The 27,030-nt window shown below is 42.1% G+C and overlaps 1 protein-coding gene across 1 annotated transcript in view; it reads right to left on the bottom strand.

Moving 5' to 3' along the window:
- Nucleotides 1–4,870: 4,870 nt before the first annotated feature.
- The window catches only part of LOC117357257 (laminin subunit alpha-2-like), a 466,835-nt gene continuing 444,675 nt past the window's right edge, over nucleotides 4,871–27,030 (bottom strand). The window contains exons 44-49 of the mRNA XM_033937630.1: nucleotides 25,255–25,444; nucleotides 22,960–23,115; nucleotides 18,567–18,720; nucleotides 16,742–16,872; nucleotides 9,217–9,439; nucleotides 4,871–6,137 (exon numbers count right to left, since the gene is read on the bottom strand). Of these exons, the coding sequence (XP_033793521.1) occupies nucleotides 5,980–6,137; nucleotides 9,217–9,439; nucleotides 16,742–16,872; nucleotides 18,567–18,720; nucleotides 22,960–23,115; nucleotides 25,255–25,444 (1,012 nt within the window). The 3' untranslated portion in view covers nucleotides 4,871–5,979. The remainder of the gene's footprint in view (nucleotides 6,138–9,216; nucleotides 9,440–16,741; nucleotides 16,873–18,566; nucleotides 18,721–22,959; nucleotides 23,116–25,254; nucleotides 25,445–27,030) is intronic.

Here is a 27,030-nt window from a genome sequence, read left to right as displayed (position 1 = left end):
TCAACAGTCAGAGCACTCGCCCTTTAGTCCCCAGGGTCCCAGGCTGGACCCGTTTCAAACCCCGCCTCCGCAAGGGAAATTCAAGGTGGTTGAAAAAAAAAAAAACAGTCGCCTCGGAGCCTCGGCCTTAACGTGTGGAATAGTGCACGCTAAAATGTCACGCGCTAGCCGCTACCACCTCCTCTTGAGCAGGTGGTAGTTTTTTGGCTAGTGTGCACTAATCTGGTGTATGCGCTAAAAACATTAGCGCACCTTCATAAAAGGAGCCTCTAAATGTCATCTGCCCCTGTATCGCTCCATGGTACAACCTCATCTGGAGTATAGCATTGAATTCTGGTCTCCTTATCTCAAGAAAGATATAGTGGCGCTAGAAAAGGTTCACAGAAAGAGTGACCAAGATGGTTAAGGGGATGGAACTCCTCTCATATAAGGAAAGACTAAAATGATTAGGGCTCTTCAGATTGGAAAAGAGATGGCTGAGGGGAAATATAATTGAAGTCTCCAAAATCCTGAGTAGAGTAGAACAGGTACAAGTGGATCGATTTTTCACTCTGTCAAAAATTACAAAGACTATGAAGTTACAGGGAAATACTTTTAAAACCAATTGGAGGAATTTTTTTTTCACTCGGATAATAGTTAAGCTCTGGAACGCATTGCCAGAGGATGTGGTAAGAGCATATAATGTAGCTGATTTTAAGAAAGGTTTGGACAAGTTCCTGGAGGAAAAGTCCATAGTCTGTTATTGAGAAAGAAACGGGGAAGCCACTGCTTGCCCTGTATCAGTAGCATGGAATATTGCTACACCTTGCGTTTTGGCCAAGTACTAGTGACCTGGATTGGCCATCTTAAGAACGGGCTGCTGGGCTTGATGGACCATTGGTCTGAACCAGTAAGGCTATTCTCATGTTCTTATTTTGACACCCAGTTTTCCAGTTTCACAAGGTCCTTTTGCAATTTTTCACAATCCTCTTGCGATTTTTCAACTTTAAACAACTTTGTGTGTTCAGCAAATTTAGTTATCTTCCTAGTTATTCCCATCTCTAGATCATTGATAAATATGTTAAAAAGCCGCAGTCCCAGCACAGACCCCTGGGGAACCCCACTATTTAACATCAAGAAGCTCTGAAGCTTTTATGAGAAATGAGATAGAGAACTTATATCCAACTACTTATAGGAGGAAAGGCCTCAGAACCCTGCTAGGGAAGGTGCCCTTTTCTAACTAGAGAGGGTGTCAAGCAAAACATAAGACTAGCCTTACTGGGTCAGACCAATGGTCCATCAAGCCCAGTAGCCCATTCTTACAATGGCCAATTCAGGTCACTAGTACTTAGCCAAAACCCAAGGTGTAGCAATATTCCATTCTACCGATACAGGGCAAGCAGTGGCTTCCCTGTGTCTTTCTCAATAACAGATTATGGACTTTTCCTCCAGGAACTTGTCCAAACCTTAGTGTGTCACAAGAAACATTTGCTCCATTTAGTATGCCAGGGCTAAAAAACGGTTGAGAGACATGGCTCTAGGCAGTTGATACTATGGTTTTTCTGGAGGAACTCTAGGTATGGGTGCCCTCACTATTGGAGGAGTTTGGTTTGTCCAGATTAACTCTGAATTTTGATACCTTTGAAAATCAACCTAAGGCAGTGGGGTGGAGGTGCGTTTTTAGGATAGCTTTAATCAACTATTTTCCTTGAACTTTCTACTTAGGGAATGAATAGAGAAGGATATGAACCAATGGGAACGGCAGCCTTTGAGCTAGCTGGGAAGGGCGCCTGTTCTAAAAATGGTGCTAGTCCCCCAGTGAAAAATCTGGGATTTAGGTTGGTTAAGGTTTGTGTAGGTTGGGGTTCAGTTACTTTAGAGGTCACTGCAAGAGAACCTATATCATAACCATATCAGCTATGTCATAAAGTCATCTTTCTTTAGGCTTCGTCAAATCCGATCTGTTGCACAATTCCTTAACAATAATTCTCTTAATATTCTCATCCATTCTCTCATTATTTCAAAGATTGATTACTGTAATGCACTTTTTAAAGGCATAGCTCAAAAGGAAATCAAACGATTACAGATCATACAAAATACTTCTATTAAGCTCATTTTCAAAGCCAAAAAATTCGATCACGTTACTCCACTTCTTAAGGAAGCTCATTGGCTTCCTGTTGCTCATAGAATCATATATAAACTTAGTCTGCTCACTTTCAAATCTCTTTCTTTTAAAACCCCGGCCTTTATTTATAAATTACTTATCCCTTACACAACGAATAGAACACTTAGATCTACTGAACAACATTTGTTAACAATTCCATCTCTTAAAATCATAAATACACGACGCCAATACATTTTTTCTGTTACTGCACCCCAAACCTGGAATTCCTTACCCTACCATTTGAGACAAGAAACTAACTTAGAAAAATTTAAAAGTAATCTGAAATCTTTTTTATTTATTGATGCCTTTATAAGTCAACAATAATTTCATTATAAAATAATTCCAAGACTTTGTTCTTTTCCCTGCCTCATGTACTTTCCCTAAATGTTTTCCCCATCTTTATATTATAATGTAACTTCTAGCCCCTCTCTTTCCTAAGTGTTTCCAGTATTGTCAAATTTGTCAGTAGTTTAGTCAACATTCTTTAATGTATTACTTTTTAAATTGTAATTTTATTATGTACATCGCTTTGAATTAAGATAAAGCGATTAATCAAATCTGAATAAACTTGAAACTTGAACTTGATATCGGATATTGTTTTCTGGAGCCTGGCTAGATAATAGCAGAGCCATAGCTAGGTGGGGTGCAAAGTGTATGGCTGCACCCCCAATTTTGAATGAAATGGTGCTTATGTGGATCAGCCCTATAGACTCGCACTGGTACCTATATGACAATAAATCTGCTTCCCCTGACGTCAAAACCTAGGTATACTTCTGAATAGTAGACCTTACTGGGAGAAGGGGAGGCACTTGGTAATACAGATCTGTGTTGAAAAATGGGAGGGGATAATGGAGGAGGGTTGTTAGCTGCAGGGGACCATTAGAACATTGAAATGTTAGTTCTTGAATCAGTTGGAGCCATATTCTATAAACAGCACTGTTAGGCAGCAGTAGGGCCCTACCACCATCTAACTTAATTGGCTTAATTGTCTTTAATTGGTGCAGTAATTGACTGTGTCATTTAAAACCAATTAAAATGTCATTACAAAAAAGTAGGCATCCTTAGACCCGTCCAAAAGGGGCACCACAATCACGGCTACAGAGATGCCTACCGCTGCCTAAGGTCAAATTAGGCCTGGTTCTGGTCAGAACTGACCTTTGACGCCTCTTTAGATGCGATTCATATCAAATACAGGTGCCGGGAATGTAGGCCTTCAAAACCCTGGCCTATGTTTAATGGTAGGTGTAATTCTGCAAACAGTGCTGTAGCACGACTGACACATGATTGACAGCTTTTTTGTGGGCAGGCTGTCCATGTAGGTGTCATTTTCAGAAGCCAGCCCTTGTGCTAATATAATTTCTGTCTGTCTTGTGCCAATATACTTAAGAGATGGGATAGATAAAGCTCCATACTGAAGCAAACAATACAAAAGGGAGCATAGACAACCGGGGTATCGAAGCTGGCAACAATTTTATTCAGTGTATAAACAAATGAGAATGAACCAAACATGAGCCATCTTTCGTTTTGTTTGCTGAAACTCTGTTCGAGCGCATCTGAATCCTCTGTTTTTTACGAGGGTAAATAAGAAAGTAAAGGCAAAACACATTTAACGGCTTTAATAGAAGTAAGTGTGAGCAATTGAACATATCATTTTTCCACATAGTCCCCATGCAAGACGATGCATTTGTTGTATTGTTCAACTAGCTTCTGCATTCCTGCAGCGAAGAAGTTTTTGGGCTACTCCTGAAGCCAGGTGAGCACCGCTTCCTTTACTTCGTCATGCTTTGTCTTTTGCTCTCTGAATCACAGTGATGCACTCATGTCTCATCGCTGGTGACAGTTATCTCTAGAATACTCAGGAGTTAGAGCTACAGCTGCAGCACCCTGAAGTTGTGGGTTCAAATCCCTTGCTGCTCCCTGTGACCCTGGCAAGTCACTTAATCCCCCCATTGCCCCAGGTACACTAGTATAATGTAAAGTTAAAAAATAAAGTTGTAAAAAATATCTATTTTGGAAGTTCAGGATTCCAAACTATACAATGCAAAGATCACTTGAGCTCAGGTGAATATTAAAAATACTTTTCATTTTGAGCAGAGGTGCTATATCTCACTATACCTCAGGGTTCCATTGCAAGTTGACTAAAGAGTTCCTTTGGATTCCATTGACTATTTACGATTCTGTAGATGGTATACTCCAAATTGCATATGCCAGATTAAAATCTCCCAACAGCAACATCTCCCCTTTCATTGTACTTCTGTGCCTGTTTTATAAGTCTCCAGCAGAGACAGAGTTCTGGGCTAGGATATAGTAGGACTGCCCTAAATCATTCCAGTGTGGATGGAAATGCCACGTCCAAGATAATCCCTACTGCCGCAGCGCCTTCTGCCCTTCTGGTTCAAAGGGGGCTTCCTCTGCCGGACTCTGATGAGAGCCTTAAATGCAGTTTTCAACTGACTGTACTTTTTTTGGATATCCGCAAAAAATATTGATTAAACATATTTGAATGCAATTGGGCCACAAATTAGGTTAATTTTCATATTTGTTGTTATTCTGAACACCAGGACCTGTTTGCAATTGCATAATAAAACCAGATTCTGGCTCAACTTCTCCTTTGGGCTTCCAAACCAGACCCTTCAAAGTAGTTTTGAAATGGAGTTTGAAACCTTCCATTACCTTATACGAACTATAAATATGGGGAACCACATTAACTTGAAATACTCATCGGACGGCACATTAAATCATTCATCTTTAATATTTTTGTAACAGAAGCATACAAACTGGTTATGCACACTTTTGACCCATAATGAACATGCAAGCGAGTCACTTGAAAGTGTTGGCGTTCCCATTAAACTACGTTAACAGGCAGTATAAAAAAAATGCCATCATAGCTGAGCAAAATAAATGCTCTGTTCCAATTTACCAGTTCAGTATACAGTCATTTAAAATCAATATACACTGATGGAAGTTATCACAGCACTCTCAACACGGCTAATAATGCAGAGAAATTTAGTTTCATGCTAACAGAAGGAAATGGTAAAAATGGAGGGCATTAAAAAAGGCCAGCTTGGTTTTTATTTACTGGATGTATTTTTCCATTTCCACTTGACATAATTTTATAGACTACAATAAATACTGTAGTGGTTTTTTGTATTCCCCTGAATTCACTGTACTATAATGTATTTCAATATACATTCTGTATATATTTACATATATGGCATTAAAATATATTTGTTTTCTACCATAAAATACCGTATATATTAGAATATAAACTGGGATAATAGGGGTCCCAGAATTATTGCAGGCCGCCGCCAGGCTCTTCACCCTATCCCCCCTCCCTGCCCTGTCCTTGTACTTCCTCTGCCGATCCCTGTGGTCCAGAGGTGCAGTGGGAAGGAGCAAGCTCTCCATGCTCCTGCCCTATTGCTAACCCAGTCGGTGTTGGCTGCCGTGAGATTGGGTTTCTTCAGCCACTGAGCAGCAGCGTGCTATGATGCTGCTGCTCGGCGCTGAGTGGCTTCCTGACTGGCTCCCACGACTGGGTGCAGAGCCTGACAGGGGAGGGAGGGAAGGAAGAAAGGAAGAGGGCTGGGCACAGAGCCTGATAGGGTTTGGGAGGGAAGGGGGCTAGGTGCAGTGCCTGACAGGGGAGGGAGGGAAGGGGGCTGGGTGCAGAGCCTGACAGGGCAGGGCACTTGAATATTAAGCCACCAGACTTATATTCGAGTCAACCATTTTTCCTCCTTTGGGGGAAAATGGGTGTCTCGACTTATATTCAGATCGACTTATATTCGAGTATATACGGTAGTTAAGCCATCACTGATGAAAATATATTAGATTTAGTTTGCAGGACATGTTAAAGGTTGGACTCCCTTTAGCTCCAAGGCTTTGCTGAAGTTGATTTCTTGAGGCTTGCCTGTGCCTTTAGTAAGCTTCAAGTCTCGAATACATCCTCTAAAACGAGTACTACTGATCAGTGCAAATTGATTAATGCCTTCTGGAAAAAACAAAAAAAGGAAAGTGTTAGGAAGATATTGAAAGACCTTTCCTTCCCTCTAGGAGTTTCAGGAGCCATACATACGGGTTTTTCAGCACTAAGAATGAAAGATGAGAGAATATTTTTACACTTCATAAATTCTTTTACCCATTTGGCTTTAGTTAGGGCTAGAAAATCAAAGCCCCCCCCCCCCCCCGATAATCAGCCTATTGCACACTATAGTCTGATTTCAGCCTTGATATTCAAAATACTGCTGTCAAAATGATCTTTCAGGCTACAAAATTTGACCATGTATCCCTACTTCTAAAAAAATGCCCATTGGTTATCCATCTCTCATAGAATTACATACAAAATTCTCTCTCTCGCTTTCAATGTTCAGGTCAATCAGTCATCCATGTTTATTGACAAACTTTTGATTCCGTACAAAACTTCACGCTCGCTTAGATCATCTCAACAACACCTTCTTGCAGTTCCATCCGTTCATCAATTATTTGATGACTCAACACATAAAACCATTTATTCTGTAGTTACACCCTCATTATGGAACTCTAGCCCAATAACTCTAAGACAAGAGACTAATTCTAATCATTTCAAATCTAACCTTAAAACCTCTCTTTAGGGATGCGTTTGGGATTTAGATAAAAGGGTTCATTTATGTCTTCTCCTTTACCATATTGTTTTGTCTATTATCTCCTTATTTTATTTTGAAAATTGTAACCCCCCATTTCCATGTCTCGTCAACTGAATTATTGTAATTACATGTCCTTTCCCTCATTTTTAACTTTTTTTTAATTTTGGTTTTTAAAAATTTTGTACTACCGTGTTTTCCCGAAAATAAGACAGTGTCTTATATTAATTTGGGGTCCAAAAAATGCACTAGAGCTTATTTTGGGGGATGTCTTATTTTTTTCATGTACAGCAATCATCTCTCTCTTCCTCTCCTCTACCCCAATTTTTCCTATTTCCTTTCTTCCCGCCCCCCCATGTATAGCATCATTCCTCTCACCCATCCCCTTGTGCAGCAGAACCCCACCGACCCTTCAATCGTGAAACTGACATACCTCCGCTCCGAGGCCTCCTACAGCAGCAGGGGTGGGGGGTGCTGAATTGACGAGTCAGATTTTTTTGGCAAATTGGGCAACATTAGTGTCAGGGATGGAGTCAGGGAGTGTTGAGGACATTCAGGTGGGGCTTTGGGGGTCGATCTTAACTAGGATTTATTTTTGGGTTAGGGCTTATATTAGGAGCATCTTTAAAAATCATGCTAGGGCTTTTTTCGGAATAGATCTTATTTTCGGAGAAACAGGGTATGTAAACCACTTTGGTATTTAAAGCTGTATATCAAGCTATAATAAACTTGAAATTTGTAAGCACCTATCTGGGTACCCGTGCCTACACTGAATATACGGGCTCCGTCTGCCTTCTAGAAATTAACTAGGTAGGTGTAATCTTCAGCCTAAAACCCTGTTAGCTCAAGGGCTTCCCACCTCCCTATGACCCCTCCTGGTTCTCTAGGGTTGCTCATTCAGGCAGTAAATCCCCCATTTGGCTCTAGGTACATTTCAGTTGTATTTCCTGGGCATAAGTGCTATTCTATAAATCACGCCTAACTTTAAGCATGACTTATAGAATAGCTCTTTTCTGGGCACCATATATAGAGTTTAGCCCAGAACATACTTGAACCAGTGGAGTCATTTGTAAGAGGCATCTTATGTATGTATTCAGGCCCACACGCATGAAAAGTTATTTACAGCATATCTGCATGCTGGCTGAATATCGCCATTGCCTAACTTTTTAACTTGCTCTGGCCCAACTCCATCAGCCCAGAAATATACAGATAATATTGGACCCTTTAGTGATTTAAACTACAGTGGTGCCTCACACAACGAACTTAATTCGTTCCAGGAGCAAGTTTGTTATGCGAAAAGTTCGTTATGTGAAACGCGTTTTCCCATAACAATACATGTTAAAAAAAATAATTCGTTCTGTAGCATAAAATATGCTAAGATGACATAAAAAAAGATAAATTTATCTTGTTAGAGCTGTTAGCATGATATAGAGGGGATATATGTGAAGGGGATGGGAGACAGGGGTTTTGTTGATCCTTGCTGTGTATTATAATCACCCCCCACATACTCCCCAGTACCTTTTTTAATTCCTCCCATCTTTCCCAGCCAGTGGCGTACAGGCCAGAAGCGCAGAGATCAGGAGCAATTCCTCTGCACGCCTGTGTGGGCCCATGCCGATCTCCGAATGGCTGCAGTTAGTTCTTGTGAGTCCCGCGAGAGCTGGCTGCAGTTAGTTCTTGTGAGTCCCGCGAGAGCTGACTGCAGCCATTCAGAGATCAGCGCAGGCCCAGGCAGTAGCACAGAAGGCTTGCTCTTGATCTCTGTCTGCGCTTCTGGCTGGGAAATTTGCTAGACCACCAGTTCGAGTGAGCGGGTGAGAAAGTTGCAGCAGTGGTGGCTTTTTTAAAAAAATATGTGGCGGCGGGGGGAGGTTTAAAAATATGTGGCGGCGGGGGGAGGTTTAAAAATATGCGGTGGCGGGGGGAGGTTTAAAAATATGCAGCAGCGGTGGCAGGGGGGTTTAAAATATGCAGCAGCGGCGGCAGGGGGGTTTAAAATATGCAGCAGCGGCGGCAGGGGGGTTTAAAATATGTAGCGCCACTGCACAGGGAGCCAGGCGGAGAGAGGGCAGTTAAGCGATGCAGCTCGGGTGACTTCGTTGTGTGAAACGAAGTTCGTTGTGGGAAGCAAGACCTGAAGTTCGTTGTGCGCAGCGTTCGCTGTGCGAGGCGTCCATTATGCGAGGCACCACTGTATTATCAATTTGGTTTCTGAAAATATATGAATAAAGCAATTATGCATTTTCTGGCCACCTGTGAACATATAAATTACCTTTTGAATATCAGCCCACAAAGTTATTGAAATCTCATATTTGTTTTGTCTGTTTCTCTTGGCTGGACTGTAAGTCTACAGAGTGAGGACTGCCTCATGGGTGTATCTGTACAGAAATGCATGTGTCTAGGGACACTGAAGCTAAAATCTTATCTGAGCACTAATCTCTGGATACATACCGGGATATCCTCCAATAAAGACTGGGTCATTGGTGTCTGCTGAGATAGAAAGAGTATTTGAACTGCTGCCTTCCACTTTCTTTCCATCTACTGTCAGTTCCAAGCGGCTTTTAATCTTCTGTGCTGTAACCTCATGCCACTGTCCGTCACACACGCTGCCAGGGACATCTGGTTCATAGCTGGCTGAAAACCTGCCTACTCCATTATCTGCATGGAACAGAAGCTGCAAAATAAAATAAAAAATAATGCAGTAAATAGATTGACGCACATTTGCTTCATAGAAATATTCCAGATTGCCAAGCAAAACCTGACATTTTCTGCTTAGTTTTATCACAACATGGTTTGATTGTGTAGCAGTGATCAATATCTCTTCAGTGGGCTTGGCTGGTTTGCTTAAGGGAGGTTCTTAGCTATCAGACCCTTAAAATTATGAATGTAAGCCAACAACTTACCAGACCCTAGCCTTCTTTAAGACAATAGACACTCCCCCAACTTCCTTAGACTCTGCCCAGGCTCAGGGCCAGATTAACCAATAGGCCCAGTAGGTACGTGCCTAGGGCCTGAAATGGTCAGGGGGGCCCGCTGAAGGCGAACACTGAAAAAAATGTTCTTTAAATGGCGACGGGGCCCCACCCAGCATTGATCGTCAACACCGGGCCCCCCCCTCGATCATCAACACCGGGCCCCCACTCGTTCGGCAACACTGGCCCCCCCCCCATTGACAGAAACAGGGCCTGCTACTGCTCTCTCTCTCTCTCGCCTGCCGCTGCCTGTAAACAAATTTAACATATGCCGCAGGGCTCTAACAGTGTGCATGACGCTGCTGGATTCCCTCTTCCTCCTCCATAAATGAAATGGGAAATTACGTCATGAGGGGGAGGAAGGAGGAAGGAAGCTGTCACGCGGCACGTGCACTGAGCCCTGTGGCGTGTGTTAAATTTGTTTACAGGCTTTGGCAGCAGCGAGAGAGAGAGAGAGAGAGAGCAGTAAATGAGTCTTTTGGCAATGGCGGGAGAGAGAGCAGTAAATGAGTCAAAGCCGGCAAGCCTGGGGATGGGAAGATGCTAGATGGAACAGCAGTCGGGGAGAACAAGAAATATGGTATGTTGGAACAGTGAATGAGAGGGAGGGAGAGAAGGGGAAATGTTGAACAAGGGCGGGAGGGGGACTGGATCATAGGGTGTCAGGGGGAGAGAACAGCAGGAAAGAGAGCGGAAGCAATCTTGGACCCTGAAGGGGAGGGAAGAGAGAGGTGATGAAATAATTGATTATGGGGGGAGGGAAGAGAGATGGGATAGGAAGATAGTGAAGGAAAAAGAACAGGGAGATGTCAGGCCATCAGAGATGGAGAGGAGATTCTGGGCTACAAGAATGGAGGGAAGGGATATGCTGGAAATTGTGGAAACCATGGGAAAGACCAAGGGACAGGGGTGGCAAGGAGATGAATGAGAGGAAGATAGCCTCTAGCCCCTCACCTCCTCACTGCTGCTGCTGCTTTCCAACATGTGCCTGACACTGACGGTACATGTTCTCCCCACTTCCATCATCTGCCCCCCTTCTTTCTCTCCCTCCATCCCAGGCAATTTACTGAGGGGGCAGGATAACGTGATGGAATTGCCTGGGATGGAGAGAGAGAGAAGGGGCAGATAATGAAAGTGGGGAGAAGAAAGAGAAGGAGGCAGATGATGGAAGTGGGGAGAACTTATGCCATCAGTTTCTGCCGCAAGTGAGGAAGCAGCAGCAGCGGCAAGGAGATGAATGAGAGGAAGATAGCCTCTAGCTCCTCACCTCCTCACCACTGCTGATGCTTACCCACATGCTAGATCGGAGGAAGAAGATAGAGTTAGTGAGATAGTGGAAGGGTGAAAGAAAGGGGTGGCAAGTTGTGAGTAGACACAGTGAAAAGAGGGAAACTGAGGACTGAATAGTAATAAAGAATTTAATTTAGATGGAGGCAGAAAACAGAGAAGGAAGACCAGAGAAGAAAAGGGAAGAGAGAGGAGAGATGCCAGAAAATGGGGAAGGAGACAGATATCAGATCTGAGTGGAGGAAATAAGAAGAGAGAGAGATGCTAAAAACCACAGAGGGGAGAGATGCCAGACCATGAGGGGAACAGAGGGATGCCAGACCAATGGGGGGAGGGGGGAAGCAGGAGGAGAGATGGCAGAGGGAGGTAGATATTTTCTGGAAGGGGCAGACACTGGATGGAAGGAAGAGAATGACAAGAAGATGAGGAAAGCAGAAACCACAAGAGGAAGGTAGAAAAAAAATTCTATTAAAATTTTTTTTTTTTTTGCTTCAGAATAAAGTAGTATTGGAGCTGTGTTGATAAGTGTTTAGAAATAGAAATGGTGATCCTTTTATTGGACTAATTTTAATACATGTTTGACTAACTTTCCTCTGAATACACTGCACAACAATTTTTTGGTTAAGTCTTGATTCCTGAAAAGTTTTTGGTGATTATGACAGGTACCAACTTGGTATGCTCAAATATGGTTTTGGTTTTACTGCATCACGTAAGAACTATGAGAAATAGACATTTTTATGTTTACTGACAATAAAATATATAGTCAAGTTTACGTTTCGCACAAGCGACTAAATGAAACAGAATTAAAAGTGTTTTGCTCCCGAGTTTCTTTTATATTCAGTGTCTGGTGCATCACGTTGTAGCATCCAACAATAGTCGGCAAGCATTGACGGATTCCAATTGCCCTGGTATCGTTTCTCCATCGTAGCTATGTCTTGATGAAACCTTTCACCGTGCTCGTCACTCACAGCACCGAGATTTGCGGGGAAGAAGTCCAAGTGTGAATGGAGGAAATGAATCTTGAGTGACATATTGCACTTCATTCTCTTGTATGCTTTGAGAAGTTTGTCTACCAGCTGAATGTAGTTTGGGGCTCTGTAATTGCCCAGAAAATTGTCAACAACGTCTTTCAAGGCTTTCCAGCCAATTTTTTCCGGCCCAACTAACAGATCTTCAAATCGCTTGTCACTCATAACATGTCTGATCTGGGGGCCAACAAAAATACCCTCTTTGATCTTGGCATCAGTTATTCTTGGGAACATCTGTCTTAAATAACGAAAACCTTCCCCTTCCTTGTTCATTGCTTTCACAAAATTCTTCATGAGTCCCAGTTTAATGTGAAGAGGAGGCAAAAATATCTTTGTCGGGTCAACAAGCGATTCATGTGCTACATTTTTCTGTCCTGGAACTAACTTTTTACGGAGTGGCCAGTTCTTTCTAGAATAGTGCGACTCTCTGTCTCGGCTGTCCCATTCGCAGATGAAACAGCAGTACTTTGTATAGCCAAGCTGCAGTCCTAGTAACAGAGCAACGACTTTGAGGTCTCCACAGATATTCCAGTTATACCTGGTTGATAAGACACTTATGGGAGAAAAAATTGTTTGCATCCAAATATAAGAAAAAATCACGACAAAATTGAAGATTTCTCTGAAATGGTACGTGATGGGTAATTTTTGATGTAATATTCATGATCAGCACCCAAAATTCTATAAGAAACACCCAGCAGTGTTCAGGAAGCAAAAACTTTGTTGTGCAGTGATATCTACTTATTGTATTTCGCTGAATATCCAGCACTCTTGATTGTCGCAAGATTGTGGCGGTATAGAAGAATAAAGTTATTATTATTATAACTTTCAGAGACCAAATTCTTCTTCCTCAGGTCAGGACAGAATATTGTTAACAGCAGTATACTTTACTGACCTAAGGAAAGAGGGTTTAACCTCTGAAAGCTAATTTAAAAATGTATTAGTCCAATAAAATGGTATTATCTTATTTTACATTTTTTGTTTTATTTTTATTTGTTAATTTGTAAAGTGATTTGTTATTTCTCTTTTTTCAAATTTACATCTGCTATCTTCATATTTTGTTCAGTATTGGGGGATATGCACCACTGTTTCTTCACCCCCTAAACTGTACCGTTCCTTCGGTTTGTAACACAAGCCAGCATGCTGAATGCTCTGCATTGCTTTGATGATCGTCAGAACAGCGCAGAACATTCAGCCTGCCAGCCAGTGCTAAAAACCTCTTCCGTGCTTTTGTAAAAAAGTGTGTGTGTGTGTGTGTGGGGGGGGGGGTTAGTTTGTGATTACTTATTACATACTGGGTGAGGGTGGTTCTGTGTCCTGTGTGTATGAAATAGTAGTAAAACTTATCCACTATTTTTTATGCAATCCTTATATATATAGTTTCTTTATAGGATCCTCAGCGGCACCGCTTAGAGCTCATTAACATCTCATTGCTCTAAGTTTCACATGTCAGCTCATCATTGGATCCCTTTTTCAAAATCTTAAGTGACTATTTCATTTTTCTTTGCTTTTATTTATATTAACTTTTTAATTTAATGTTTTAAGCATATACTTAGCTTAGATCATGTGGTCTCTGGCTAGGGATTTGCATGGTAATCTTTGCTGTTTGTTTTGAATTTTATAATAAAAGAAAAAAAGAAATACAAGTGGAAATAAAGAAGTAAATAAGAAAACAGGTAAAATAAATGAAGGCGGGGCAGGGGGCGGGCAGGGGCGGAGCTAGGGGGGCCCCAGTATATTTATGTGCCTAGGGGACCCTCGACAGATTAATCCTGCCCTGCCCAGGCTCCAACTCATCACTGATGAGTCTAAGTTAGCGTGCAGCCTTTGAGCTTTTAGACTCATGGGGCAAATGCTCAAAACTCTCCATGTATTTAACGATCGATGCTAAACCAGTTTTAACTGGTATAGCATAGAAGTATTTCAGCTATCGATGCCCAAAATGATTATTATGGTCTTTTCCGTAGTTTGTAGCAGCTTGTGATAATTGTATGTAAATGGATTAGAATGAGCTCATCAGATGATTTTCAAAACGAAGCACTGGTTTTTAGCGCTCTGAAATCTCTGTTAGGTCTGGATTGTTCTTTTATTTATAAAAAAGCACAGCTTTTTTTTAATGAGTACAGATATTATGTGTATATACCACACCTGCACTATATCTGTCCCCATTAAAAATTTAAAAAGAAATTGTGCCAGGTCCCCCACCTGATGGCCCCCATCCCCAAAACCCTCCCTAAGAAAAATCACAGTACAGGAGGGATGCCCACGCCCTCCTGCCTTGGCCACCCAGACCCTCCCCCACTCCCCGTGAAGATCAGCAGGATAGATACCAACTCCCTTCTGCCTCAGCATCCTGGACCCCCCACATGCTCCCGTGAAGGACCCCCCACATGCCCCCATGAAGACTGGCAGCAAGGATGCCCACTCCTTACTTCCTTAGCCACCTGAACCTCCCCCTAACCCCCCCCCCCATGAAGGCTAGCAGGAGGGATACCCATTCTCTACTGCCTCGGCCATCTGGACTCCCACAATCTCCCATGAAGATCGTCAGAAGGGATGTGCACTCCCTCCTGCCTCGGCCATTCAGACCCACCCCCCACCCCGCCCACATACCTTATTCAGAAGATGAACAGGAGGGATGCCTACTCCCTCTTGTCAGAAGGCCTGCCTCTATAAAATGGTGTGCCTTCCTCTTCTCGGTGCATTATTCCCGATGATTCTGATTGGTGCAGCTACCTAAGGACACTCTTATAGGAGGGGCCTTAGGCACCTGAGCCAATCAGGGCCTAGGCCCCTTCCCGGTGCATTCTGGGATTGCTCTCCTTTCTGTGCCCCTTATTCTGGTTCCTACTCCTGTTTTTAGTCAAACCTCTGAGTCCCATTTATGCACTAAACCTGGCTGCTTAAGTGCTGAATATCAATACTTAAGTAGCCAAGAGCTGACTCTGTCCCCTGAACACCAAGATAGTCAGCTTACCACTTTCTTCTATGATCAACAGCCAGCTTAACCCCTTATACAAACATTATCACCTCCTTTTCATGATATTTAGTTACTGAAATTTGCTAATCTTTCACCTTCCAAGTATCACTGGAATGAACTCAGATTAAACAAAACTTCCCTTTTCAACTTCAAAAATTTTCACATATTCACTCTTGCAGACTTATACAGAATCCGCTTCCCCTCACTACTGACCTTTTTCATTTTGTTCATTACATGCCAGTTAAGTTCAGTCAATCTTACATCCTCTGGGACTTTACCTTTCTTGACGATATACTATACGAGGGTGGTTTTAAAAGTTTGGTAAAAAAGCAAATTAAACAACAGTCTCCATTGAGTGCTATATGCGTGGAGGGCCATAATCGAAAGAAACGTGTAAGTCCGATTTGGATGTAGGGTGCTATTCGCCCAAAGTTGGCAGGCATAAATGTACATTCTCGAAAAATACGTCTAAAGCATACTTAAAAAAAAAAAAAAAAAAATCGTCCATCTGTACATTCTAGGCATTTGATCGCAAAGAACGCTACTACATCTATCTTTATACCATATTTTCGACCAAAAATACGTCCAATACAAGACCTTTTGGACCTGGGAGGGGCCAGCAAAATGATGGACTGGCTACCCAGATATAACAAGAGAGCAGTTGGGCACCTTACAGGACACTGCTTAAACTTCACAAAAAGGGTGCCACATGTATATCTCACCATAACCCATTTATAATATATAGTGAGCCCCCCAAAACCTGCTAGACACAGCTGTCTACAACTTCAATAGCCCTTATGTCTGCAGGTGGCACCTATATGGCGGTACAGTAAGGTTTGGGTTTTTTTTGGTGGCCTCACATTTTGCACTATTAATGTAGTGGTTAAAGTGACTTATGGGCCTGGGTCCTCCTCTCTATGGTTCAGTAGCCCACCTCTCAGACTACTTAAGCCACTTCTGTGCAGCTCTACTAGGCTTTCCTATGATAGGTGCTGATGTTCCAGAGGCATGTCTGTACGTTTTTATTCTGATTTTTATGGCAGTGTGAGGGGGGGTCAGTGAACATGGGGAGAGTGTGTATGGGTTTGTACTTTGTCCCTGCAGTGATTATCTGGTCACTTTGAATACCTTTTGGGCACTTAGACCTGTGTTTAGATCGCCTAAGTCACAACGTATAAGTTCTGTTTAAGTGGTCTTGTCAAACTTTCGATTATCTCTGTATTACGACTAATTCTAGGTCGGCCAACATCCCACCCACACCACTCCTCCAAAAACGCCTCTTTCTACTCTGGGCGCACAGTGAGATTCTGAGGCCTAAAATGTCCCTGGATACATCTAAAAAATCTGTTTTGATTATCAGCACTTGGATGACCTGTCCTTTTGATCATCCAAGTGCTAACTTGGGCGGGTTTTTAGACGTATTTCTGTTTTGATTATGAGCCCCTTAGTCAGTGAGTTTCCAGGTTTTTTGTAAGCTATTTTTCTTACAATATGAAAAAACTTGAAACTCTCTAAACTAAGGGTATAGCTCTTGATGGAGATTATTTTTTAACTTGTACTTTTTTTTACCAAACTTTTCAAACCACCCTCAAATTTCTCACTGGAAAAAAAAAATCACACTGGTCAAATTATTATCTCATCATTATTTCCTTTGTCTCTCCTTTTACTGATTTTATTTCTGCCTGTTGCAAGGGCACTGCTCCTTTACTTACTTTCTCATCCACCAGCTCAATGCCCATGCCCGCCATCCTCTGACCGCTGATTCCCAGTAAAACTCCATGAGGCCGAGTTGTGCGGAATGAAAACTCCACTAGTATATCCATCCCAACTTTAAAATTGTCAACTGTAAAGAGAAAATATGGATAGTGATGTTCTTTTTTTTTTTTTAGGCTTTCAACTGTTCTGTTGGAAGTTGAATAAACACTTGAAAGTAGCCCAATAAGCGGTATATTTATGTAGGGGGGTGGGGTAATTTTATAACAGGAGTCTATGTGAAAAGTCTGATTTATTTATAAACTGGTCAATATTTGTTCGGCAGCGGTGAGTGATTTTCTAAAAGCTCACCACCAGCAGCTATGTCCTGGCATCAGCACTGAATAACCAGGTAAGCATCAATGCCTACAAGTTATGGGGGTAGAAGCGACATTCAGTGCCACATAACTAACTGAGTGCACTTAGGACCAATGCCCCCTCTAAGAATTGGCCAGGTACATACAAATTTTTTCTCATGTGATCGACAAGTTCTAAAACATATTTTTTTAAATATGATCAACAAGTTCTACAAAAACGACAATTTTCCAGCTTTACAAGTATTTTTGTGAGTGACGCTCCTAGAATGTATGAACGATTGCTCAGGTAGGTGCTCAGCTTACAGGAAATATAGGTTAAGACTGCTATTTATGAGGTCTTACTTGCCTGATTAACTACGCGGCATCATCCCTGAATATCTGGGATTGCTTTTGTAGGTTAGTGTTGCGGCAGTCAGAGGTGATATTCAGCAGCCGTACCTGGTTAAATGCGGTCGAATAATGGCAGCAGTACAGTAGAAAAGGCAAGGGAGACGACCTTCCAATCAAGCAAAAATCAACAAAGATCCAAGTTTCGGCATATCTAAACACCTTCCTCAGGGGACACTGGATCGAATGACTGAAGGGTTAAAAAGAGCTTGGTAGAACAGATTGCAGCTAGAATGGTGCCAGAAAACAGCATGTTTTGTATTCAATCCAAATGCCCCTGAGGAAGGCATTTAGATATGCTGAAACCTGGATCCTTGTTGGGACCATGCTTTTAAAAGAATAAAGATTTTTGCTTGGTTGAAAGGTCGTCTCCCTTGCGAGGTTTTCTCTGTTCGTTTGAATCATGGCAGCGGCCAGCTCAGCTGGGTTTCATTGGGCAGGAGCCTCTCCTGCGTGCTTAAACTACACCGTACATAGAATCTGAGAGTATATGTGTAAGAGTAAGATATTGGTGGGTGCAAGGCTGGGGAAGTACACTTCCCCACCTACTTTTGATTTCCATATGAATATGTATTAAGCTTCTCAGATCAAATACCCGCACAAATAGGTCCCAGATTAATGTTGAAAGGAAAATGTTTCCCTTTGAAAGCTGATGTAAAATCTGTGAATAGAAAGTACCTATATTCTATACACATATATAGTGGTACCTCGGAATCCGAACGCCCCAGAACTCGAACGCTTTGGAATTCAAACATTTTTTTGTAGTAAATTTTGCCCCAGAATCCGAACGCCTTGCACATTGTATGTGTGTGTTTCTGCCCCAGAATCAGAATGCTGCTTTGGAATATTTGTTAATATTTTACCTTAAAATCCAGTATATTTACTGTTAAAATTTGAGTTTGTGGGACCCAGGAACAGATTAATCCAGTTTCTATTATTTTCAATGGGAAAATTTGTCTTGGAACTCGAACGCTTTGGAACTCGAACGGGGTTCTGGAACGGATTAAGTTCAGATTCCAAGGTATCTCTGTATTCTCTTTTATTCTAATTTTGGATTGTCTCATAAGAAGTTAGAAAATACCTGCTTTGGCAAATCCTGTCCCATCAAAGTAGGTTCCTTTCTGTGCATTGGCAAAACAGGAGCCAACATTGAAGCTGGATGTAGGGTTATCCAGGTCAACAGGAGCCTCTGTCATTTTAAAATTCCTGATGCAGCCATCTATGCTGTGAAGAACCTGGCCACCCCCCCACAAAAAAAAAGGTTTACAGTTTAATGAAGTAATGGAACATTACTTTTCCCATTTCAGTGAGATGCTGGTGAGGAGAAACTGGCCTCAGTTAAGGGGCCTATTTACCAAGCTGCAATAACCCAGTAATGTGTGAAATCTGTTTTGAATGTGAATTAATTGGCAGATAATGCATGAAAAAGCTCAGTAATGTAAATGAGTCACTATTCACATGGAATGATTGTAAATGGAAGAAATGTGATGTAACATATTACAAGCAAAAATAACACTAGTTATTTAACACAATTCTCTACAGAGTTGATTTCACATGAACTTAGCAAGTGTGCTAAATTGTTTTCAACTGCCATTGTTGTGTCTTTTGACTGGGGTTATATAGGTTCCTGTTGAAATGTGACAGCTGTGCCTATGCACCCGGAAACCTACAGTACAAAAGACCATCTACCCAACACAGGCAAAAAATGTCTTTTGGATTAATATTGCTCATAAACTGCAAGACACTTCTGTACACCTGTATATTTTGGTGTCATTGAAGATTTGTGCAGCAGAAATGACCCTTAAAAAGCAAGCCCAGGGAACCTTGGGACAACGTGATTTTCCTAAGTCTGTAGGTACTTAAGACTGCAGACTTTGCCCCAGTTCTCAAAGAGGATGAAGTGGTAACAGCAGGTAGCATATCTGGGATTGAAAAAGGTTTGGACGCGTTTCTGGAGGAAAAGTCATAAGAACATAATAATAGCCTTACTGGGTCAGAACAATAGTCCATCAAGCCTAGTAGCCCGTTCTCACGGTGGCCAATCCAGGTTACTAGTACCTGGCTAAAACCCAAAGAGAAGCAACATTCCATTCTACCGATCCAGAGCAAGGAGAGGCTTCCCCCATGTCTTAATAACAGACTTTGGACTTTTCCTCCAGGAAACCTTTCTTAAAACCAGCTGTTAAGGTAAATACAGGGAAAGCCACTACTTATCCCTGGGATTGGTAGCATGGAATCTTGGTATTTGTCAGGTACTTGTGACCTGGCTTGGCCACTGTTAGAAGCAGGATACTGGGCTAGAAAGACCAATGGAATGACCTAATATGGCTATTGATGGCAGGTTTATGTTCTTAACATACCATTGTACTTTTCCTTTGAAAACTGCCTATAATGGAGTATATTTAATTGTTCTTTATTTGTTCTTGGTACATTGTAATGCCTTTTCTTTGTGTTATCATTTGATAAAAAATAAATTCTTATAATTAAAAAAGCTAAGAAAGAAAGAGTTGCATGCACTCCCAACATTAACTGAAACCTTTCCCTTTTGGATTCATGATAGATATCCTGAAATACTGACTAATAAGGTGTGGCTCGTGGGGAACATTGGACTAAGACAGGGGTAGGCAATTCCGGTCCTCAAGAGCTGGAGCCAGATCAGGTTTTTAGAATATCCACAATGAATATGTATGAGATGGATTTGCATGCACTGCCTCCTTGAGATGCAAATCTATCTCATGCATATTTATTGTGGATATCCTGAAAACCAGACCTGGCTCCGGCTCTTGAGGACCAGAATTGCCTACCCCTGGCCTAGAAGCAAGGTGCCCAAGGAGATTTGCACTTGCTTTTGATGTGGGTGCTTTCCCCCTGTAAAGTACACATAGTTTTGAAAATGCAAAACTACACCCATTGCAGCTCCTGAACTATCCCTCCCTTTAACTAACCACCATTTCCTGCAGGAACAAGAACACATGGTATTAATCTCCATGCATGCTTGCACTCGGAAAAAAGATTGGGCAATTTTCAGTATCCAATTTTTCCTGGGTAAATGGCTTTTGAAAACTGTCCTCCATGGATAGTAATTTTCAAAGAGGATTCTGTGGCTATGTGGCTGCCAAAGGACCTGCATACTGCTGACAGCAGCCATACCATTTGCCATAGAGAAAGGAGCTGATAGTGATGGTGGGGGTCAAAATGGACCCAGGGATTTGAGGTGGATGAAGGATTATATTGCTGGAATAAACTGTTTAGAGAAACAAAAGAAAAGGGTGGAATAAACCGATGGAAGGAAATCACATACCACTATTATTTACATCAATATTAATATCATTCAGAGCTGAAGGTTAAAGTTGCTGAGCCTTGCACTTGGCAAGGTTCCCTCTCAAGATGGAAGGCCCTGAGCCTGGAGCAGAAGGAGAGGATGCAGGGCTCACAGGTAGATAATGGACGACCTTGGGCAGCTCAGCTACACCTGTGGGCTGATAGAGGTCCGACTCCAGATCAGTGACCCTACAGGTAGCAGAAAAATCTCAAACCATAGAGGCTGCAGGGTCCTATGGCTGAGAGATGCATGCAACAGTGGCCACTATAGGAAGGGGAAAAGTCCAACAGCACAGAGGTGGCACAGCAACAACCCCTTCAGAGGAGAAGGAAATCTAGAAGCACAGATACAGCAGAGCAGTGACCCTTCCAAACAAGATGGAAGTCTAGCAGCTAAGAGATAGCAGAGTCACAGCTGCAGAATAGTGGAGAAAGGCCAGGCACCACAGATCCTCCTGGGAATTCTAGCAGCGACCATTCCAATGGTACTACAGCCTATGGGTGAGACTTGAGGTTCAGTGGAACGGGAATGGGGATGAAAGCAAATAATAGGACACAGGGGAAATATAAGGATCCTTATCTACTTTAAATTGGCACCTCTAATAATCTGAATAGCCATATGAATATATATTAAATTTTTGCTATTCTTTGAATGGTTATGCTTCAAGGAGTTTGATCTGTGAATGGGTTAAGTATACTGTTAGTACTTTCTAAACAACTATAGCAAACAGTATGAGCCAAATAAACTTTTCTATATTGCCAACCAGTCTTGTTCACCCCAATTCTTATTTGCAGGGTTTTCTGGGGGGGGGGGGGGGGGGAGAAGGGAAATCCCATTCACTTCTTCCTTAGGTGGAGGCACCAGACACCACATATTCATGGACAGACTGAGCCTGCCTTAAGGGAACTACTACTACTATTTATTATTTATAAAGCGCTACCAAACGCACGCAATGCTCAAAAGAGGTTACAATCTAATTAAGATGGACATAGGACAAAGACTGCCAGGTCAGTCCTGGGCCCAGGAATTCCTACATTGAGGTGCAATATAAGCATAGGACTTCCTCTTCAGATCTCTGCATCTGCTTTTCACTGATTTAACTTGCATATTTTGCACGCTTTGTAAAGTAAGCAGGTTAAATACTATCAGGGTACAGGCCCACTCTTTTGAGAATTTGAAAACCAGCTCGCAGGCACAGGGGGTACCAGCGATCCTGCAAGCTGCCATCCCTATAATGCAAATTTGTCTTGTGTTATAAATGTTATCATTTTATGTCTCCCTTCTAAATGTTGCCTTGATTAAATGCATTTGAATAAGACATTAAAATATCTGTCCACTGTCCATCACCAAATCCCCTTCTCAGAAGTGCCTATTATATCAACTTTGTCCATATCTTTGTCTCTGTCTGGCCTTTATGTTGCCCTATTTTAAATTTTTTAAAAAATTATTTCTCTTTTTTAAACTCCAATTTCAGCAATTGTAAACCGCCCGGATATTTATTTGATGGTCGGTATATCAAACTGTAAATAAACTTGGAAACTTGACACACTGGTTTATGTGGAAACAAAGGGAAGGAGAAGGTGCACGGAGAAGAGATGAAGGTCTTGGGTGGAGCCGGTTCAAAAACTACAACTGGACTGATGCCACCAAAATCTGGGCAACTTAAAGGCATATATAAAACTTATTTCATCAAACAGAGTTATTTTCCAGAATAATTTAGTACAGTGTACGGCAAACTGTGTGCCGCAGCAAGATTCAGGGTATGCCACAAGACACCGGCTGGCTACCTACAGGATGTGCCTCTCATGGCGAGAGGCACATCCTGTAGGCAGTCAGCAGGCGCCAGCACCTCTCCTCCTCACTGGTGCCTCTCCGCACTTCTCCTTCCAAGGAAAGCAAGCTCAGGGCCCCATCTGGAGAGCCTTCGCGCATGAGTAGACGTTGACATGATTCCATCAACACATGCATGCGACATCATCCCATGGACGTCCGCGCATGTCCGGAGGCCCTCCGGACGCAACCCCCCAAGTTTAAAGTGCTGCGGCTTCAAAACGTTTGCGACACACTGATTTAGTACATAGAGAGATCTGGCCGATGTTGCATGTGCCAGAAAAGAGGTATCTTGAGTAGGAAGATTTAACATTTGACTTACCGGCCCAATTCTTCGAGTTATATAATTAATGGGCAATCCTCCAACATAAAGCATTCCCACCACATCCAGGATGTCGGCTTTCTTGGGGCTGGTGGTGCTGTTTGACACTCCATCTACAAACAAGATGCCTCTTTGCTTTTCCCTAAATATCCTTATCTAGGGGGAGAAAAAAAAAACCAAGAACAGCTGAGGTAGCCAGTATTTTATAGCATTCAGTGCTAATGCTCAAAATGAGATTTTCAGCTCAATTTTGTAGGTTCACGATTTCTTGTGTATCTTACAAAAGGTTCTATGAATGCTGAGCCTTTTGTAAAATACAGTACATGTACAGATGGTGGGATACTGGTTTGTACATCCCTAGTAACAATTCTGCTCTGATTGCACCTTCCCTATCCTAATACTGTACAGTTGTCCCCATTAAGAAGAAGAATGTGGTTTGAGCCACTTACTTCCCCAGCGCGGATACAGTAGTTGTTCACTAGCTCTTATGTGTTTTATATACTTTGACTGACAGTATTTCAGTTCAGAAACATTCCTTATCTTCAGAAACAGGCACGTAACCGCCAAACATTTCCCCCCTCCCTCCCAAGGATGGCGTTTCACAGTCTTTGACTAGATCATCAATAATCTGTAGGTTGAGCTACCGACAAAACATACTCTTCTCATCACAGGAAAGTAAAAACAGATTTAATCTATTTTAAATGTTCAATAGACCTCTTAATTATGCAACAGTTCAGCAAGGCCATCTCTAACAGCTACCAGCGCTTCTAATGAAAATGAATGCTGCCTTACCTTTGTCTACTCTGACAATTCCCATGGTCCTCATTTTTTTTTTTTTAGCATGTATTGGATATTTGAAGCACTATACTGCAAATTCACTGCTTCCTGGCAGACTGTTTTTAGTCTACTTTTTTTTGTTCATACCATTCCTCAAAAGGCGTCTTTATATTTACAAAGTCTACGAGTATGTAAAAGCTTCGCAGGCCTTTAGATTCTTTCCAACCCAATGCAATGCTGCCCATCTGTCTGGGGACAGAATGCTTCTCCCAAAATTTAATTAAAAGAAATAAAAATCAGAGAAAAGGACATATTAAGTTCCAATATAGACCACAGAAGTCCGGGGTTCCAGAGAAATAAATCCCTTCCCCCATGCCCTAATATATTTCAGTGGGAGAAGCAGTTGCAACAGCTGTAACATAGAAACATTTAAATACTGCAACATCGCAATTAGGAAATTGTTCCCCTCAAACCCCCTCCCCCTCCTTTTACAAAACCACAGAAGCGTTTTTTAGTGCAGGCCGGTGCGCTGAATGCTCTGCACTGCTCCTGACGCTCATAGGAACCCCATAAGTATCGGAAGCAGCGCAGAGCATTCAGTGCGCTGGCCAGCGCTAAAAAACGCTTCCGTGGGTTTGTAAAAGGGAGGGAAAGTGTCCTTTCTCCTTTCTCAATCACAGACTCGCACAAATAGAATCATACACACATGCCTGGACACAGACACAGTCCTGTCTCTGCTCTGCCCAATCTATGTCCCCAAGAATACCTATGCAGTGCTTGGACAAGAGTAAATGCCCACTTTCCCTGTCTATACATTTACACACATATGCAGTCACACAGTTTTATAAAAGCTACTTTCTAGATGTAAAACAGGCTTTACACGCAGAAAAAACCTATAAAATTGTCCTCATGTTATCACATTTTATATCATTTTATTATTCTTTTGAGAACAACAGAATGTTTGGGTATTACACTATAGTGTAATCAAAACACAACAGGATCTCGATAATGCACAAGCAAAATTTCACAACATGAAGTCACAACTACCATGCACAAAAAACGGAGGAAAAAAGCCTCAGACATCCATCAGTTTTAATGCGACTACTACATTCCAGGACTGACTATGGTTCATTGGCAAAAAAACCCTAAAGCCAAAACTAGATATATAGAGGTTTTTATGCCAATGAACCATAGTCAGTCCTGGAATGTAGTAGCCGCATTAAAACTGATGGATGTCTGAGGCTTTTTTCCTCCGTTTTTTGTGCATGGTAGTTGTGAAATTTTAGGTACTACCCCTCCCCCTTCTCTCCAAAGCAGAGACACACACAAAGACAACCCAGATACATACACATATGTACACACACTACATATATATATATATATATACATATATATATATATATGTATGTGTGTGTGTGTGTACATGTGTGTATGTACTGTATACAGTATAGATGAGCTGGAAAGAATTCCATGAACCATGCTCTGTGTGCTTTCCCTACATTTGTTTTCCTTTTGTACCTGGTGCCACTGGCCATCATTGATCTTTTGGGGGACCATTGTGCTGGTGTTCCCATGGCCCAAATCATATCCAAAGTGAGCCATTCCATTCTTCAGCTGAACGGTAGCAAAGTCAGCATGGTTGATCCGGGCCATATAGAAAAGTAAGCCTGACTCTGCTTCTGTTCGAACTTCAAACTCAATAGTAAGACTGCAAATTGAAAACATCTAATCAAAACTGGATAATAAGAATGAAATAGAGTTTTGTCTTGGGTTAGAGAGCATCTATCTAGTTACAGATTACAATTTAAGAACTGGGTTGCTACCTCCCGGTATGATGTTTAACTTTACAATAAAAACGAAAGCATTTATTTCTTTTGCCCTGTCTCAATGTAGAAGTACAAAGTACCGGTAGATTTCTTAAAACACATAAACATGCATATATAACAAATCGTCTTTTTAGAACTGATGACACGGCCAAAATCACAGTTTCCCAATAATTGCAATTTTGATTCATGGTAATATTCTTTAAAAAAATGATCCCTCTCCCTCGTCCCTCACCTTTTACAGAGACGTGCTAGAGGCTGGCACATGACAAAAGCCCCAAAGCCCTTTGAATTCCTATGAGCTTTGTGGCAGACACTAGTGCGGCTTTGTAAAAAGGGGATGGGGAGGGGGGGGAATAAGGAATTTTAGTAGATTGTAGGACTTTTAGCACTCATGCATTGAGAGATATTGCGGTACGTGAATTCTGAAGCGTTTGAGACGGTATTGGTCTCAAGGAGAAACCTTCAGTCTCAAAAACTTATGTTTGACAATATTTTATATGTCAAGCCCAACAGAACATTATGCCAAAGGCATCTGATATAGTGGAATTGGATGTACCTCAGCGTTTTATAGTCTTCTGTCATATCTCCCCTGAACTGTCTCTTCTCCAAGTTGAAGAGCTCCAGCTGCTTTAGCCTTTCCTCATAGTCAAGCCATCCCATCCTCTTTATCATTTTCATTGCCCTTCTCTGTACATTCTCCAATTCTACTACATTTTTTTATATGATATAATTGATTTCAGAAGCCTTCTCAAAACCCAGGTTGGCAGCCAGGACCAAGAGCTGGGTTCGTGATAGTTTAGGCCAAACCCATGGCAGCCTGTAGGAGGGTGACTAAGGCAGGAAACTAGAGAAAGCTGTTTGCTTGCTTCAGATGACAATTCCTCATCTTCTTTCTCTGATTGGTCTTAGCCATCAGAATGAGACAATTATCAACCTGAGGTGGGGAATATTTTCTCTTCCTGCAGTGACATGGAAAAGGAGGCAGCAAGAGGAGACAAGAGAGTGAGGATGGAGGCATAAAGGTGAAAGGAGGAGACTGAGGGTCGGATTCTCAAAACTAGCCAGAAAAATCCGGTAAGTCGATATAGTGGCCTTAGTGGGAGTGTTTTTTTTTTTTAATTTTCAGGGCAATTCTCAGCATAATAGCATGCAAATTATATAAATGCTAGTTCTGCAGAGAATTTCTGGTAATGAGCAGGAGAAACTGTGCCTGGCGCTTTCTCAGAAGAGGAATCTCTAAGCACAGCTCCTCTCTTCTGTCAAAGCTGCTCTCCCTACCCCAATGAACTGAGCCGCAGGTCTCCCCAAGTCCTGCCAGCTCAGCTGATTGACCAGCAGGGAAAGCAGCATAGGGGAATATTCCTGCCTCCTGCCACTGCCCAGTCCCCCCTCCCCATACAAGATTGGCAGGAGGGATGCCTACTCCCTCCTGTTGCCAGGGTCCCCATTCCACGACAACCCCCAAGTA

Source organism: Geotrypetes seraphini, chromosome 3 (assembly GCF_902459505.1).
Source record: "Geotrypetes seraphini chromosome 3, aGeoSer1.1, whole genome shotgun sequence".
NCBI classification, from domain to species: domain Eukaryota; kingdom Metazoa; phylum Chordata; class Amphibia; order Gymnophiona; family Dermophiidae; genus Geotrypetes; species Geotrypetes seraphini.
This window is presented reverse-complemented; position numbering and strand designations above follow the sequence as displayed.